At 36.1% G+C, this 16,331-nt stretch overlaps 1 protein-coding gene and 1 long non-coding RNA gene across 3 annotated transcripts; both read left to right on the top strand.

The window, feature by feature from the left end:
- Nucleotides 1-2,758: 2,758 nt before the first annotated feature.
- On the top strand, nucleotides 2,759-5,418 carry LOC113343949. Of its 2 annotated transcripts, XR_003357488.1 has the most exons (3): nucleotides 2,759-3,206; nucleotides 4,121-4,679; nucleotides 4,941-5,418. It is a non-coding gene; the product is annotated as an uncharacterized LOC113343949 (long non-coding RNA). The 2 variants fall into 2 exon arrangements; XR_003357487.1 differs by having other exon boundaries at nucleotides 2,759-4,679.
- Nucleotides 5,419-7,606: 2,188 nt separating this feature from the next.
- On the top strand, nucleotides 7,607-13,182 carry LOC113343980 (eukaryotic translation initiation factor 5B-like). Its single transcript, XM_026588048.1, has 14 exons — nucleotides 7,607-7,661; nucleotides 7,893-7,906; nucleotides 8,029-8,158; nucleotides 8,496-8,591; nucleotides 8,755-8,871; nucleotides 8,963-9,130; nucleotides 9,220-9,257; nucleotides 9,570-9,655; nucleotides 9,767-9,821; nucleotides 10,199-10,517; nucleotides 10,946-11,244; nucleotides 11,484-11,605; nucleotides 12,088-12,270; nucleotides 13,083-13,182. The coding sequence occupies exons 1-14, from the start codon at nucleotides 7,607-7,609 to the stop codon at nucleotides 13,180-13,182; spliced, it is 1,782 nt and encodes a 593-aa protein (XP_026443833.1).
- The last annotated feature ends 3,149 nt before the right edge of the window (nucleotides 13,183-16,331 follow it).

Below are 16,331 nucleotides of genomic sequence, written 5' to 3'. Positions count from 1 at the left end.
ATTATTAGTTTTATTGTTTTGTTTTATTTTTCTTGTCTCATAAAAAAAAAAGACAAAAGACAAGAAAAATTTGTTGTAATCATATTTTGGTTCATTTTGAGTTTTGCATTCTTTTAATAAAGCCAATGGAAAGAAGAAATATCCATAATGAAGTTTCAAGCAACAAGGGGAATCCACACCTACTTGGTCTCAAGAGGTCATTCAAAGCTATGACAAAGATGAATGAGCCACAAACATCATTCCTCAGTTACTGGTGGCTCCTTCCTCCATTCCTAACTATATTTATGTAGATGGCATTTTGAGATATAAAGGTAGAATTTATATAGGCACCAACAACAATCTCAGGTATACCATCTTAAAATCTATTCACTCTTCTGCAGTTGGGGCACATTCAGGAATGCAAGGTAGTTACATAAGAGCTAAAAGGTATTTTTATTGGAAGGGCCTTAAGAAGGAGATGTTACTATCGATTAGCCACTGTGATATCTACCAAAGGAATGAGGGTGAACACACTTTTCCAACTGGGTTACTTCAACCTCAACCAATTTCCACCCAGGCTTGCAACACATCACCATGGACTTCATAGAGGGATTACCCATTTCAAGTAAAAAAGATGTTAAACTTGTCGTGGTTGATAGACTCACAAAATATAGCCATTTTATTGGGTTAACTCATCCATTTACAGCTTCCACCGTGGCTCATGAGTTCGTTACTCATGTTTTCAAATTACATGGTCTTCCCTCTTCCATTGTTTCAGATAGAGACAAGATCTTCACTAGTAACTTCTGGTAGGAATTGTTTAAAACAATGGGCACCAGTTTGCAAATGAGTACTGCATATCACCCTCAATCAGATGCCCAGAATGAAAGAGTGAATGCATGCTTGGAAAACTATCTCAGATGTATGACTGGACATCGTCCCAAGCAATGGTTCAAATGACTTCCCTTGCCAGAGTTCTGGTACAATACAAAACACCACACCAGCTTAAACATGACACCATTCAAGGTATTGTATGGTTACTCTCCTTCATACCTTGTTTTTCCCAATGAAGCCCTTACTTCTGTTGCTGCTGTTGAAAATTACTTAACTCAAAGGGATGCAATGCTGGAATTGCTGAGAGACTCTCTTCACAAAGTACAGGAGAGGATGAAAGTGTTTGCTGATAAGAAGAAAATTGATACACAATTTTAGGTGGTGACTTGGTCTTCTTGAAGCTCCAACCCTATAGGCAATCCTCCATTTCTCTGCGTAGGAATTTCAATCTTTCAGCAAGATACTATGGCCCATTCCCTGTGATTGCCAAAGTTGGCCAAGTAGCCTACAAACTTCAACTTCCTGCTTCATCTCATATTCATCCTGTGTTTCATGTTTCTCAGCTGAAGAAGCGTATAGGCTCTGCTGTTATCACTGCCCCAACACTTCCACAAACTGATGCTGATGAAGAAATTATCCTCAAACCAGCAGCCATGTTGGGCACAAGGGAAATCACCAGGGGACGTGCTATTATTCCTCAGATGTTGATCCAGTGGTCTCACTCAACTGCAGCTGATGCTACTTGGGAGGATGCTTCAAATGTCAAGGCTCATTTCCCTAAATTTCATCCTTGATGAAAAGGATGATTTGAAGATCGGGGTAATGTCATGTGCCTGCTGAAGATGGATGCCTCTATCAGTTTTGGGATGCAGTTAGTAGTTTTTAAATTACGTTAGTTAATAACTGTCAGGTTAATTACTTTCTTTAGCAGTAAGTTAATTAGAATTGTGTGGCAGTGTCGTGCCCACGTGCAGTCATTCGAGCCGTTGATGCTCTTAGTTAGGGTTTATGTAGTATTTATACTCGCTTTCCTCCTTGTACTAAACTTAAGAAATTGAATAGAAGGAAGAACTCAGTCCAGTGTGGCTGTAGTTAGTATTTTGCACTCGTGATTCTCTTTGTACCTCTCCTATTATCATCATCAACCATAGAAAATTTCTCAATCTCTTAGTCTCATGATAGTGCCTCCATCGACTTCAGGCAGAGAAGAAAATGACTAGAGAAATGATTCTATCTGAATTTTAGGTCTTCTGTAGGAATTGAAGTTGGATTTAACCACTCCAGCTCTGAGAACCCCAAAGTATAGGCACTCAGCAATCAAATTCAAGCCACCAACGGTGACAGCCAATAAACACAACTCAGCAGGTTTCCCCCCCGATCGTCGAGCTCCCAATAGCAGTTGCACATGAGAATTGACGCTTTTGCTCTTCTTCGAATCCTTCCACCAGCAACAGCCGTCTCTTATTTCTCAGATTCACTTCTTCTCTCCAATTTCTCTTCATCACTAAAACTGCCATGCTTTTCAGACAATAATTTGCATCACTAAAGCTGACATGCTTTTCAGACAGAGATGAAGAAATAAAACAAATAATGAGAAATAATTTCGCCTCCAACAGCATTTGCACCTTTTTCCCTTTTAAGCGACGTTTCTTCTTCTTTGGTTCCAAATGACTCCAAAGTACCTAAACACGCAAAAGCAAATATAAGATACATATTTTACAAGAAAATTTAGTAAAGAAAGCATAAACAATAGATAAATATCAAGGTGTTTTTGACACCTATCATCTTATCTTATATACTAATATAAAGAAAAGACCCAATTGTTTGGTGAAGCCTTAATTTTGGTGAAGCTTTTTCGTGTGACAAAATACACCTCTGGATTTTTTATTTTTCTTTTTAAGTTGCGTAAATAAGGAAATGTACAGAGATTACGTCTGTAAAACAACGACAAAATGAACCAGAGTTCGAATCCTGCAGTACCCATTTTCGCGTTTGGTTTTTAACTTTTTCTCGCATCTTCAGAATTTCCTTCTTTCGTATCTTGAGAAGAAAGAACAACTAATATCGTCGTATTCATGAGAAACTTCAATCATCTTCTCTGTTCTTCTCTATTAACCTAGCGCCTCACTGAAACAAAAACAAAGTGAACCGAAGAATTGGTATTTTCCCCTCTCGCCAATCATCCATGAAAAAGGTGGGATCAGATGAACAAGAAAAAACGACGAAACTTCGAAGAAACTTCTTAAGTAAGTGTCAGACATGATCTAGGGCCAATTTGCGGCTGAAAATTCTTTTGATTGTGTAATTTCGAGTTCTAGGGTTAGTTTTGGGGTCAATTTTAGCAAAAGAAGAAGAAGAAGAAGAAGAACCCTAATTTGAAAAAGGAATTAACTGTAAGTATATACCACTACCTTGCCTTTTATTTGAAAAACCCTAATTTTTTCTGTAGGCACTTACAAAATTTGCTCAATTGATTCTTACATTCCTGAAATTTGGATTGGTTTCTTAATGTTTGTGAATGTTGTAACCCTTTGTTCTGAAATTTATCAATTTCAATTTCTCCTTCCTTTGGAAGGTATAGGTGAAATTTCTTCAAATTCATTTTCTGCTAAATCCCCAAACATTTACTTTAGAAGTATACATTACATTTAGTTTATTATGATTGCGACTCAACAAGTTCATGGAGGGATTTTTGGGAATTTTGGTTCTCTTCAAGAAATTCAGTATCTTTAGCTAGATTAGAAATTGGTGGAAGGAAAATTACCTTCAGCTTTAGGAAATTGCTCTTGGTTCATGCACTTGAACAAATGTTATCATTGACCTAGATGAATGGAAGTCCATTGCATATGTTTGAGTGGCTATTGCACACTGTCCATGACAATAGTTTCCGATTGTTACCTTAGAAAAAAGAAAACAAATAACAATAAAAAAACAAGAATTCAGAGCAATTGTCAACTTTGCATTAGCTTACCATTCTGAAGGCGGAGTTGGATTCGCAAGGTAGTCGTTGATACCATTTTATAAATAGCTACATGGATTTTCAACGGCTTCATGATTAACATCTTTGAAGTAGTTAATTACTAGCTTATACGAAACATGGTTAGCTAATGATTAGATAACAATTAGCTAAGAACTCTCCTTTGCTTTTGCATATACATGCATATTTTTTAATTAGATGTACTTGCATTAGCCATAATAATTGTTACCTAAACATGGTTAGAAATTGATCAGATAATCTCTCTTTTATGTACCATGTATCATGACATGTGGTGGATTATTCCCTGAACTTAACACGGTGATCCGGAAGATTTTATGGGGATAAGGATATGGTAGTATTTCGGAAATGGAAAGGAGAAAAGTATTTTTTTAGGATATCGGTAGTGCACAATTCTTTGTATGTGCATGATCCGCTCAGTATCGCCGATTCACAAGAGAATCGGCATATGTAGGGTGGATGCAGGGTTTCTATACTCAAAATACAGTTCTACTGACACCAAAGGTTGTGAATGACATCCATAAACGGTGGGACTATCCTTGGGTCATCAAGAGGTGGCCATCATACCTCAAAGATAGTTGACAACATTTAAGACCGGGGCATTGACCAGGTACAGAGATACGAATGTAAATTGCTTTCATATCAAGGTTTTTTAATCCAACCTATGAATGATTTCTCCGCATGTTATTATTGACTACTTTGGGGCTTTATAATGGATCTGTTTTAACATGTTGAGTGGCTTTCTACCAATTTTATGAGCACGCATCTGAGGCACGCAAACAAGCTGTTTTCCAAGCATTGTTAGGGGCCAGAGTTTCAATAGTCAACAACAGATGTCATAGGGCAAGATGGGAGATGAAGCTGGTGTCTGGTAGGTTCTTTTTTGATAAAAACATTTCACTTGAAAAGAGAGACAAAATAAACTTGAAAAATTAGGTTTTTTGCTCTTATCTCTGTTCCCAATGCAAACATTTGGAAATAGGACATCTGCCTACGAACCTAGGAAGTTTCAGATTCACTAGCTATTGAAGGGAATTATTCAAATAAAATCTATTAGCTGACTTTGTGGGTTATGGTTCTAAAACATTTGGTTATCTGAATGTGTGATACTCTTTTTTTTTTCAACCTGCAGATTGAACCCAAGTCACATACAAAGCTTTCGGATGCTATTATGAATATGAAGGAGTTCTTATAGCTGGAATACTTTCGGTGTAAATGGAATTGTTTGATAGAAAAGTTCGATTTTATTTGAAATGGAATGGCAGGCGCCGCGCATCGCGCATGCGGCTTGACTAGAAGTTGATGGAGTTACTTAATGAGAATAAATGTCGTTATTAAACTTCAAGTTTCAATTTCTCCTTTGCTGAAAAATGTGGATGAAATGTCCACTGATCAAGTTTATATTAGAATTTTTATGTGGATAAAGCTCGTTTTTCTCGGTCGGAATTTCGGATCTTCTTTGGTCAGTATCTTGATATATGTTACAGACTTAAATTGTTTCTACTCTTCACGATCAATGTTTTTGCGGCAATACAATTTTTGTGCATCCATGATTTTAAAAATTATATATTCAATATAATGAAAGACATATTAATTCTTTTGTTTTCTAATTCTTTCGCTGATCCAATTATTGGCTTTGGAGCGCAATCTGGCTGCTATGCCTATTATTAACCTCCGTAGAAACCCACGATTCACGAAACAATATCAAAGTCAAGATATATTACGCGTACAAAGTGAGCTTACCCTTAAGGATTCTTTGGTTGATTTTTACACATCACTCTTAAGAGTGAATGTTAACGTAAAATAACAAGGTTATTATTGGGGCGTCACACTTCAACAGAGGGGCTTCACTTGGATTCTTAATGTCCAAAAAAGTAGTTATGGGATATCCTAACACATATACAAAATGTCTAGCTTACCCTTTAACTAAAATAAAACTTAAAAACCGTAGAAGTGATTTTACGTCCAAGTTAGGATTAATTCCAACCGTAAAATTTTATTTGCATGTAGTTTAATGTCCAGGTTTGGATTAGTTTCCAACCGTATAACCTCATTTTACGTCCAGGTTTCTTTTAATTCCAACCGTAAAATCCGATTTTACGTCCAATTTTCTTTTAATTCCAACCATAGAAGTGATTTTACGTCCAGGTTTAGTTGAATTTCAACCGTAATTTTCAATTTTACGTCTAGGTTTAGTTGAATTCCAACCGTAATCTTCAATTTTACGTCTAGGTTTAGTTTACTAAATTTTCCTTTCGTCAACCTAGCCGTAAATTTCAATTTTACATCCAGGTTCCTTTTAATTCCAACCGTAGAAATTGATTTTACGTCTAGGTTTTGATTGATTCCAACCGTAGAAATTGGTTTTACGTCCAGGTTTGGATCGATTCCAACCGTAGAAATTAATTATTATCTAATTAAATTAAATAAAATTAAAATTAACTAAAGGGTTATTCGGTCATTACAAAATTATTTAAGATAAGGGGTTTTTTATATTACTTCTGGGTGACCCGTTTTTGTCATATTAGGTGACGCCCCTCTAATGGAGTGTGACTCCCCAATAATATCATTCTAAAATAATGCATACGAAAACACAATTTTTCTGTAGAGGAAAAATTATTGGATAAAAAAAGGTTGATTTGTTTTGGAACGGAAATGGCAGGCGCATCGCGCGTGCATGTTATACTAGTAGGTATGGAAAATAAAATCGATAATATGATAAAAACTTCAAATAAATTTTGTATCATAACTAAGCTTTACGCGCGGAACTTTGAATTCATCCTAATCAAATGAAAGTTTAGCTTCTCATGTTTACACGTTTCCCGGTTTCCTCCTGAAAGGGTAAACCCTAGAATTTTTTAATGAAGAAAAAAAGTATAATATGAGATGTGTATTATTTATATGTGAAAGGACAATAGTCCCACATCACTAGTTTCTGCATAATGAACTTAAAATATAATATGGAAGGGTCGCTCCACTCATCTCCAATTGATTTTGAATTGGATGCCCGCAGACTTTAACATGGTATCAGAGCTAGGACCGTACGCGGGGTGTAGGCCGAATTATTGGCCACCATGACCGAATGACTGGTCACATGTGCACCCGTGACCGAATGACTGGTCACTCGTATGACCTGTACATGGGGTGGACCGTGACCGAATGTCACCTGCACACCCATGACCCACACGTGCGTAGGTCCACGTGTTAGGCCGAATGACTGGCCTTACACGTGAGGGAGGGTGTGAAAGGACAATAGTCCCACATCACTAGTTTCCGCATAATGAACTTAAAATATAATATGGAAGGACAGCTCCACTCATCGATTGGTTTTGAGTTGGATGCCCGCAGACTTTAACATTATGAGATATTAAAACTTAGGTTAAAAAACCTCTTTCATAGATTAAAATTTGGGAAAATTAGGCACAGGCCCAAAAAAAATAAATTCTTACCGCCAGGACCACAATTAATTTTCGCTACAGTCGCACCCATAATTATTCAAAAATATTTAAAACGTGTAGAAGTACAATAGTACCCCTTCAGCGGTTTCCACCAGTTTCATTAACTTCCCCCGAACGGTCACAACATTTACACTTTTCAACCGTTTCTTCATCAGTTTCTTTTCTCCTCCTCCATAAACTCCGTAACGGATCTGCAGAGAAATTTTTTCTCAATCATTTGAAGAAATCGATTATTTAAACCGATGATTGAAGTTGATTAAAACCTAGAAATCAATTTCAATCTCTAAAAACCCTAGAAATTACTTTCAATTTACGAACCCTAGAACTCAGTTCATGTAAAATGGATGAAACACCAACAAAAACTCGTCTTCAGAAGTCGAAAGAGAAGAAATCAGGTATGAAAACTAGTTTAAATCATGGTATTCTTGCATGCATTCAGTAGATTTGATATTTTTTTTCGATTTTAACTTTTGTTCTTGATGTTGATGACCTAAAAGACGAAGAAGAACAAATCAAGTCGAAGAAACAGAACAAAAATGGTGAGATTTATCATCTTCTTCATCTGTTAGTGTTTGATTTTGTTTTTTCCAGTTTTGTTTTTTTTAAATTTTTAATTTTTGTTGTAGTAACTGCCGATGATGTACCAGAAGCCGGAAATCCGGAAAAAAAAGAAGAACAAATCTAAGAAGAAAAATGCTTCTGGTGAGATTTTCATCCTAAATATGTTTACCCATAATTTCTTATGCTCTATAACTTACCCAGTCTTTGATTTTAACATCAATTTTACCTGATGATGTTGAAGATGAAAAAGGAGAAAGTGATAGTGACCAACCACTGAAGGAGATGAAAATGAAAGCAATGAAAGATACTCTGAAGAGAAAAGAAGTCTCTGGTATGCATCTTCACTAGTTCATGTGTGATTCAAGTTTGCATAACATGTTATCCAAACAAAAAACATCTGACTAACATGTTATTTAGAATAAAATAATTGTGCATAACCTGTTATGCAGATGCATAAATAACAAGTTATGCATGTTATGTAACAAAAACTGTCAAAAATAACAAGTTATGTAGATAAAAATAAAATGTGCATAACTTGTTATGCAGTTGCATGATATGTTATGCTTACCAAAATAACCTGCATAACACCCTGTCAAATTTTTACTTTTGCATTTGAATCTACTTCAGTTTTTAACATCATTTTTTACCTGCTAATGATGATAACCTAGAAGATGGAAAAGGGGAATCTGATGGTGACCAGCAACAAAAGGAGACTAGAACCAGCGTAAAGCACGACACTGTCAAGAAGAAAAAGAAAGTCTCTGGTATGTATTTACATTCCTTCATGTGTGTATGCAACAAACAAAATCTGAATAACATGTAATGCAGAATAAAATAAATGTGCATGACTTGTTATGCAGATGCATGACAGGTTATGCTTACCAAAGTTATTGCATAACCTTATATGAATAACAATTTTCTGTCTAGATCCTGAAGCAACCACCCCATCAAGGAAGTCGCAGAGATTGAAAGATCAGGTATCACCTAGTTCACCGAAGCCTGAAGCAGAAAAGAAAACAAAGGAGAAGACTAATAAGAAAGTTGGTGGGAACATAACTTGCCTACATCTTTCATGTTTCAGAACATAACTTGATCTTTTCTAATTATGCATGATTTTGTTCTTATTTGCTATTAGTTTCTGATCGGCAAGCTGAGGAGCAATTAATTGCGAACATTAGTGCATCTAAAGCTACTAAGAGAAAAAAGAAAGCAGAGAAAGATGCACCAAAGGAAGTTTTGGATGATGATACAGAGAATGAGGATGATACAGATGATTTTGAGAAAGCTGCAGCAAAGGAAGCTGGTAAGATTTGCTTGTGATTTCCTTTTTGTGTGATATATTATCTTTTTACTGTGATTGATTTGTTTCAATGTTGATTTGGTCTGTTTCAGTCAAGCAAGTTGTTGATAAGCAAAAGAAAAAGAAAAAGGTGTGAATCCAAACAATCAGACGTCGTGAAAAAGAAGAAGAAGGAGACACAAAGTGAAAGTTCCGAAAGTGAAGAAGAAGATGAAGAAGAAGAAGAACCTGATCAGCAATGTGTTGTCTATAAACCAGGTTCCTTGAATTCCTGTTATGAATCAGTAAATAGAATTATGTTGATCATTTACCTGCTAGTTTTGTAGGAATTGCGCTGGTTGCACTATATATTCTCTTGTGAGTTTGGATTTTTTTTTACTTAATCTCTGTCAATAAATCAAATCTATAGAATATCTTATGTATTAGTTATTGTTTTTTGCAGCTTTGGTTGGCTGAGCACTCTAACATATCTGAGTTGGCATCCGACATCAAGGTCAGTGACATTGCTACTACACCAAGAGCTGGGAGGTGGGACTTTGCAGCAATGAAGAAGCAATGCTCAAGAAGCATATTACATACTTAAAGGTATTTGTTTATGAACCTTTATAAATAATTGCATAACCTATTATGCATATGCAGTTGTGAATGCACCAGTTATGCATTATGTAAAATGATATCTTATGAGTGCGGGGTTGTAAAATATGAGTGCATAATATGTTATGAACCTTTATAAATAATTGCATAACATTTTATGCATATGTCATTTTGAATGCATAACCAGTTATGCATTATTTAAAAAATGACAAAGTGTGAAGCAGTTATGAAATATCTGCATAACCAGTTATTCATTATTTGAAAATGAGTGCATAATATGTTATGTAGCTCCAATGTTTAATGCATGGTTAGTTATGCATTATTTAAAATATCTACATCACATGTTATGCATATTAAATGAGTGCATAATATGTTATGCATCTCCAATGTTTAATGCATGGTCAGTTATGCATTGTTTTAAAAATGTTGTTATATTTGTTATGCATTACCTGATGAGTGTTATTAATCATGTTGCAGTTTGATGAGAACTTTAGAGATGCGTACAGTCCAATGGAGTTGGAACTCTGTGAACCAAGAGAACCAAGAAACAGGAAAACTATATATGAACTCATCGCAATGGATCTGGAAGAGAATAAGGATAAGTATGAAAATGCATTTCAGGATGCGTTACAGATTATTGAAGAAGATAAGTTTCCCGATAGTCCTGGAGCAAGGTTGAAGAATGTTAAAGAAATGCTAAAAGACATCAAACAGACTCAGGAGAAATATAGACAGACTGAAGGAGACATCAATTCTCAGTTGTATGATAAAGTGAAGGAGTTGATCGTTGCTTCAGGCATAAAAGATGAGATGTGAGTGGAGTCATCAGCTGGCCCTAGCGTCAATGCATCATCAGTCGAGCCTAGCGTTCCATTAAGTCAAAATTTGCCAAGGAATGAGACACTTGTTGAATTGGTATCCTCAACTGAACCACCTACACAAGAATCATTTCCAGAAGTTATCAGACTTGATAGACAAGACAATTCTGCTAGTCAGCAACTCCAGTCTTCACCTTACAAGTTCATGGACCTGGAAAAAGCTGTCAATCTCTCCAGCGACAAGGAAACGGACACGCCATAGGAATTGCAAACAACACCAAATCTGGCAACAACTCAAGAAAGAATTGAAGCATAGGAGAAAGAATTCCTTGCTGGAGGAGAAGATGGTGATGATGGTGCTGGAGGAGAAGACGATGATGATGGTGATGGTGGACTGGAGGAGAAGATGGTGCTGGAGGACAACAACAGAATGTAGCAGAAATAGCTGAAGGGCCCACATTTAATCTCCATATTTCACAAGGAGAAGATGGTGCTGGAGGACAACAACAACAAGCTGTTGAGATGCCAGAAGAGCCAGTCGCAGAAAAGCCGCAACAACCAGCTGTTGACACGGCCGTTGCTGAAAACAAAGAAGAAGACTCAAATGCATCCGCACAGAATCCCTCAACTCCAGCCACACAGGAAGCTCAAAACAAAGAAGACTCAAACGAAGCTGCGGAAAAGGAGCTAAATACACAGGCATTGGTACAGAAAATATAAAACATAACTGCTTGAATTTTTTTTTAATGTATTTGAAAAGCCATGAACTGCTTAAAGTTTTTTTAATGTCGAATCAATTATATACTATTTATTATTTTTAATCTATACTATTTATTATGTTGTTGTTTTTAATCTATACTATTTATTATTGTTTTTTAATCTATACTATTTACTTAATTTTCTCTTGGTTATATCTAACACATTTTGGTTACATGAATCTGTAGGAAGAAGAAGTAGAAGAGGAATTTGTTCCAAGAATAGAATTTGCAAAGAAGCAACCTGTGAAGAAATACGCCACTAAAGAAAAAGAACGGCAGAAGAGGATGGGAACCAACCAGAAAGCAAGGTAAGAAGAATCAAGTAAAGGACGACATGTAATGATAGGACAAACAGTGTACTACTCAAAGATTGTGAGCTAGGGAAGCAGCAGAAGCAAAAAGACAATCCTGATGAGAATAAAGTTGAAGAAGAAAATCCTCGTACGTCTGTTGACTTTCCTTTCAGAAAATTACCTCTGCTGGAAACAATGGAATGCTTTCAAGATTACAAGGATACAATACAACCAGCCTTGATGGAAGTACTGGAGACATACTTTGAGCATGCCAACAGCCTATAAGTACATCAAAACTACCTTTATTCTTGTTTAAAATATCAATGCATTACATGTTATGCTTCTTATGAAATAAATGCATAACAGGTTATGCTTAAAAAAAACCATGCATAATAAATTATGCTTCTAAAACAATCCATGCATAACACAACCCTCTATCTTATGAGTCTGCCGCATGCCGCTTGAATAAAACATCTCACTAATTATGTCATCTGCAGAAATTCGGCTTGGAGTATCAGAAAAGGAGAAGACCCGTACTTGTGGGATATTCGGATTCACGGAGATGTAATAAGGCATCTAATGAACAATAAATATCTAGAAGAACAAGTACTACGCTACTACAGTTATAGGTTGTTCAGGAAGCAGAAATATGAACAGGAGGCTGATAGTATTGACAAGAGGTATGCGGAGTGTGCATTCATGAAGCTAGATGATTGGGTAGGTCAAGAAAAGAAAATCATTTTGCTACATAACAATTCATTATTGCATATTATCTTATGCCTATCATCAACAATTTATTGTAAACTCTACTTTGTAAATTTTGTTATCTATCTTATGCCCATATTATTACTTCTGCATAACATGTTATGCAACTAGTTTTGAACTGCATAACAAGTTATTCAACATTTTTTCCTACACCTGTTGTGCACCTTTTCAATTGCATCCACTAACTTTTTTATCCTAAAAATATTTCTTTTGCAGTTCTCTGTTAAAACAAAGGAGAAAGATGGGATTGCCAAATATGTTGGAGAATTCATCTTGAATCTCCCTATTGAAGTTGAGAAAATGTTCATTCCAATGAATGACAAAGGAAAACCCTGCTGGTACACATTTGACATTATTAGAGTATGACTTTTCAGAGGGTGAGTGGAACTTCTATAACAGTCTTGATGGTTATAAAGTTAACTGCAAGAAACAGGATGTTTTAATGGCAAAGGCTTGTATGCCTTATTTGATCCAAAGATATGACAAACTGAATCTATCACCAGAAATCGTGGATATAAAGAGGGAACCTCTTGTATACAAGGATATTTTTACCAAGATTGTTCCTGAACAAGGTTATCACCCCGACTGCCTCATATTTGTATGCTACTATATGAAGATGAGTATGAAGTATGAAATGGGTGAACTTGGGAAAGGAAGATGCAGTAGAAAAATCCAACAAAAAAAGAGTAAGTCTGGTAGTGAAAATGCTGAAGGATCTTGGAAACAGTTGGGCGATAGATGCCAATGAAGACATCTGGGATGATGCTGCGCGTCAATGTGATGAAGCTGCGCGTCAATGTGATGCCAATATAAAGGTTGAAATGTAACTTTGTTTTACAACCTGTGTGTTGTTGGTAGGTTGAGCAATTTAACTTGGGAGTCAAAACTAATGGGAAAGTAGTTAGTGTGAAGCTTAACTTCAGTCAGTAGTTATGTGTAATGTGTTGGTATGAATCTTGTCTGAACAACTTATATGTTGTCGATGTTTATACATATAATTATTGTATATCAATGCTTGTTTCAGTGCTTCTATTTGCTGCAATCTTATTTCATTTAATTGTACTATGATAACGAGGGGGCGCTTCCCTCTCGACCCCCGATTATAAACATAACATGATATAAAACTTACAAGGAAAATGAAGGAACAACATGTTACATATAAACATCTAAATATCATGTTATGCAACAAAAAAGCACATCATGCAGATGCAGATGCATGAAGGAACCACAGTTGAATGACTCGTTATGCAGTCATCTTTAAAAGAATAAATGCATAAAAGATTGTGCATCTTCAAAAAAGAATGCATAACAGATTGTGCATCTTCCAAAAAGAATGCGTAAGATATTATGCATCTTCAAAACATAACGCATAACACGTTATGCATCATCAAAAACTAATGCATAATCTATTATGCATATAAGAATAAAAATGAAAACATTATCTGATAGAAGCAGAAAAACACACAGTGAAAAATAAAGTACTTGTTCATAAAAAATACTACATAAACTAATAAAAGAAAAATGAATAAGGTTCAAACATAAAAGTAATAGTCTGAAGAAACAAACAAGATAATTGCTCTCCCTTAACTTCCCTTAGGCTGCTTAAGCTGCTTCGGTGGCTTTGGCGGCTTCTTGTAACAGGTAGGATTTGTACATGTTTGTCTGTTGTGATGACCAAGCTCAAAACAATTACCACAGCGCATAGCTCTCCTGGGCGGCTTCTCATATCTGCTCAAATGCCTATTAGCTTGTGGTCTCCCTGGCGGCCTCCTAACATCAGGTACATCGATAATATCATTACCTTCATAAACTTCAGGCCTGTTGTAGTTCGGAATAGGATGAATTGCATGGATGTGGGCATTATTGAAGTATTCAGTAGTGAAATAAGGTTCAACAAAATCATATGGATTAGAACCAGACATTGTTATCGATGTGAAAGCATGCACACATGGAAACCCATAGACGCGCCACCTCTGACAGGTACATGTCCTTGCCTCAAGGTTAGCACTATGAGAACTCTCCCCTCCATCCACTTCATAAACATGAGTATCGGACTGTATAACCAGCCAGGTTAAACCCTCATCAATAAGAGCCTTCATCTTAGTTTCATTCTTCGGTGTGAGAATCGTTATGAAACTTTTACCAGTATTCCCCCTTTCTGACATCATACTCATCACATCCTTCCTTATCTGATCCAGAAGAGCATTTGCAGGGAGTTTCTTGTATACCTTCATCCAACTAGCGATGGAAGTTTGGAAACCTTCGGGACTAAGAGTATACGCAACAGCTTGAAATGAATCAATAACGACACCATACCTTTCGTCAGATGCATTGATAGGTAAGTTCATCTTAAGATGATAATAACAGAAACTACGGAAGGCTCCAGGAAAGTAAAATGGAATCGCTCTCTTTAATCCTTCTGCACGATCAGATAAAAATATGATTGTCCTTTGATCATGATCAAGAACATTGCTCAAATTCCTCATGAACCATTCCCAGTTATCATTGTCTTCACTAAGTACCAGGGCCATGGCTAGTGGAAAGAACCCTGCACAGCAAAATAATATAAAATCAAGCCAGCGTCTACATGAAGTATGTGCAGCTAAAAAAATATATAATGTCTTATGCATCTAAACTAAATGATGCATAAGACATTATGCAGCTAAAATAAAATAGTGTATAATGTCTTATGCATCTAAACAGAAATGATGCATAACCAGAAAAGTGAAAACAAATAATGCATAATGTCTTATGCATCTAAACTAAATGATGCATAAGACATTATGCACGTGCATAAAAAGGATGCATAAAATCAATAAGTGAAAACCATAATGCATAAGACATTATGCATCTAAAACAAAAAATATATGATGTCTTATGCATCTAAGCAGAAATGATGCATAACCAGAAAAGTGAAAACAATGATGCATAAGACATTATGAAGCAAAAATAAATAATGCTTGAGACATTATGCACATATATAAAAAGGATGCATTATCAGAAAAATTACCATTTTCAGCATTGATAGTGGTTGCAGCCATGAGGCATCCTCTATATTTCCCTGTAAGAAAGGTAGCATCGACATAAACCATGGGACGAAGGTAACGACAACCATGGATGCATGCCTCGAAAGCAATAAAAAGACGCACAAACTTATTTGAAGGTGCCTCATCTTCTAATTCAGATGAACTATCCTCGTTTGATTCAGGTTCATCCGTTTGAACTTGAAAATCAATCCAATCCCCAGGATTTGTGCTGCGAATGGAATCTACATACCATACCAGATGCCAATACGACATGGCTTCATCACCAAATATATCCTCATACACGTTCTCTTTTCCATTGTAAGCTTGGTAATATTTCACATTGATCCCGTAGCTAGTTTTAAAAAACTTTTTCAAATCAGAAGCTTTGAAACTCGGATCACTTATAATTTCATCCTTGATAAGACTAGAAGCAAATTTACTGCTGAGCCTGTGGAAAAACCTTTGACATCCAACACCACAACTATGACTGCTAACATACTTCTTAACCTTAAGCATCATGTTTTCAACATCAACAACACAAACCTTATACTCCCAAGGGCAGTTTTTTTTAGAGCATTTTGCATAGAACCTGCTAGGTTCATTCTTAGTATATACAAGAACACGCCCAGCCTTTAACTCGTATTTCTTTACTGCAATACGTACCTTTGCTACACCTCCAAAAAAACCTTTATCAACATCACCAAGTAATTTATCCCAACCCTCAGTCATAAGAACCTTATCAATAGGCACAAAACCATCTTCAAGAAAATTCACCATAGCTTCTTCTGGTTCAGGTTCTATTACACGTCTACTTGATGAAGCTATACTATGACTGTTGGAAAAATTGGAGCCAACTTCAACAAGTAAATCAAAGCCCTTCTGACCTTTGCAGTGGCAATGAGATACAAAACACTGAAGCAGGACATCAGAATCAACTCGCACAAACTTGC

The sequence above is a fragment of the Papaver somniferum genome, unplaced genomic scaffold (assembly GCF_003573695.1).
Source record: "Papaver somniferum cultivar HN1 unplaced genomic scaffold, ASM357369v1 unplaced-scaffold_70, whole genome shotgun sequence".
Lineage (NCBI taxonomy): Eukaryota > Viridiplantae > Streptophyta > Magnoliopsida > Ranunculales > Papaveraceae > Papaver > Papaver somniferum.
The sequence above is the reverse complement of the archived record's forward strand: the minus strand, read 5'-3'. Positions and strand labels throughout refer to the sequence as shown.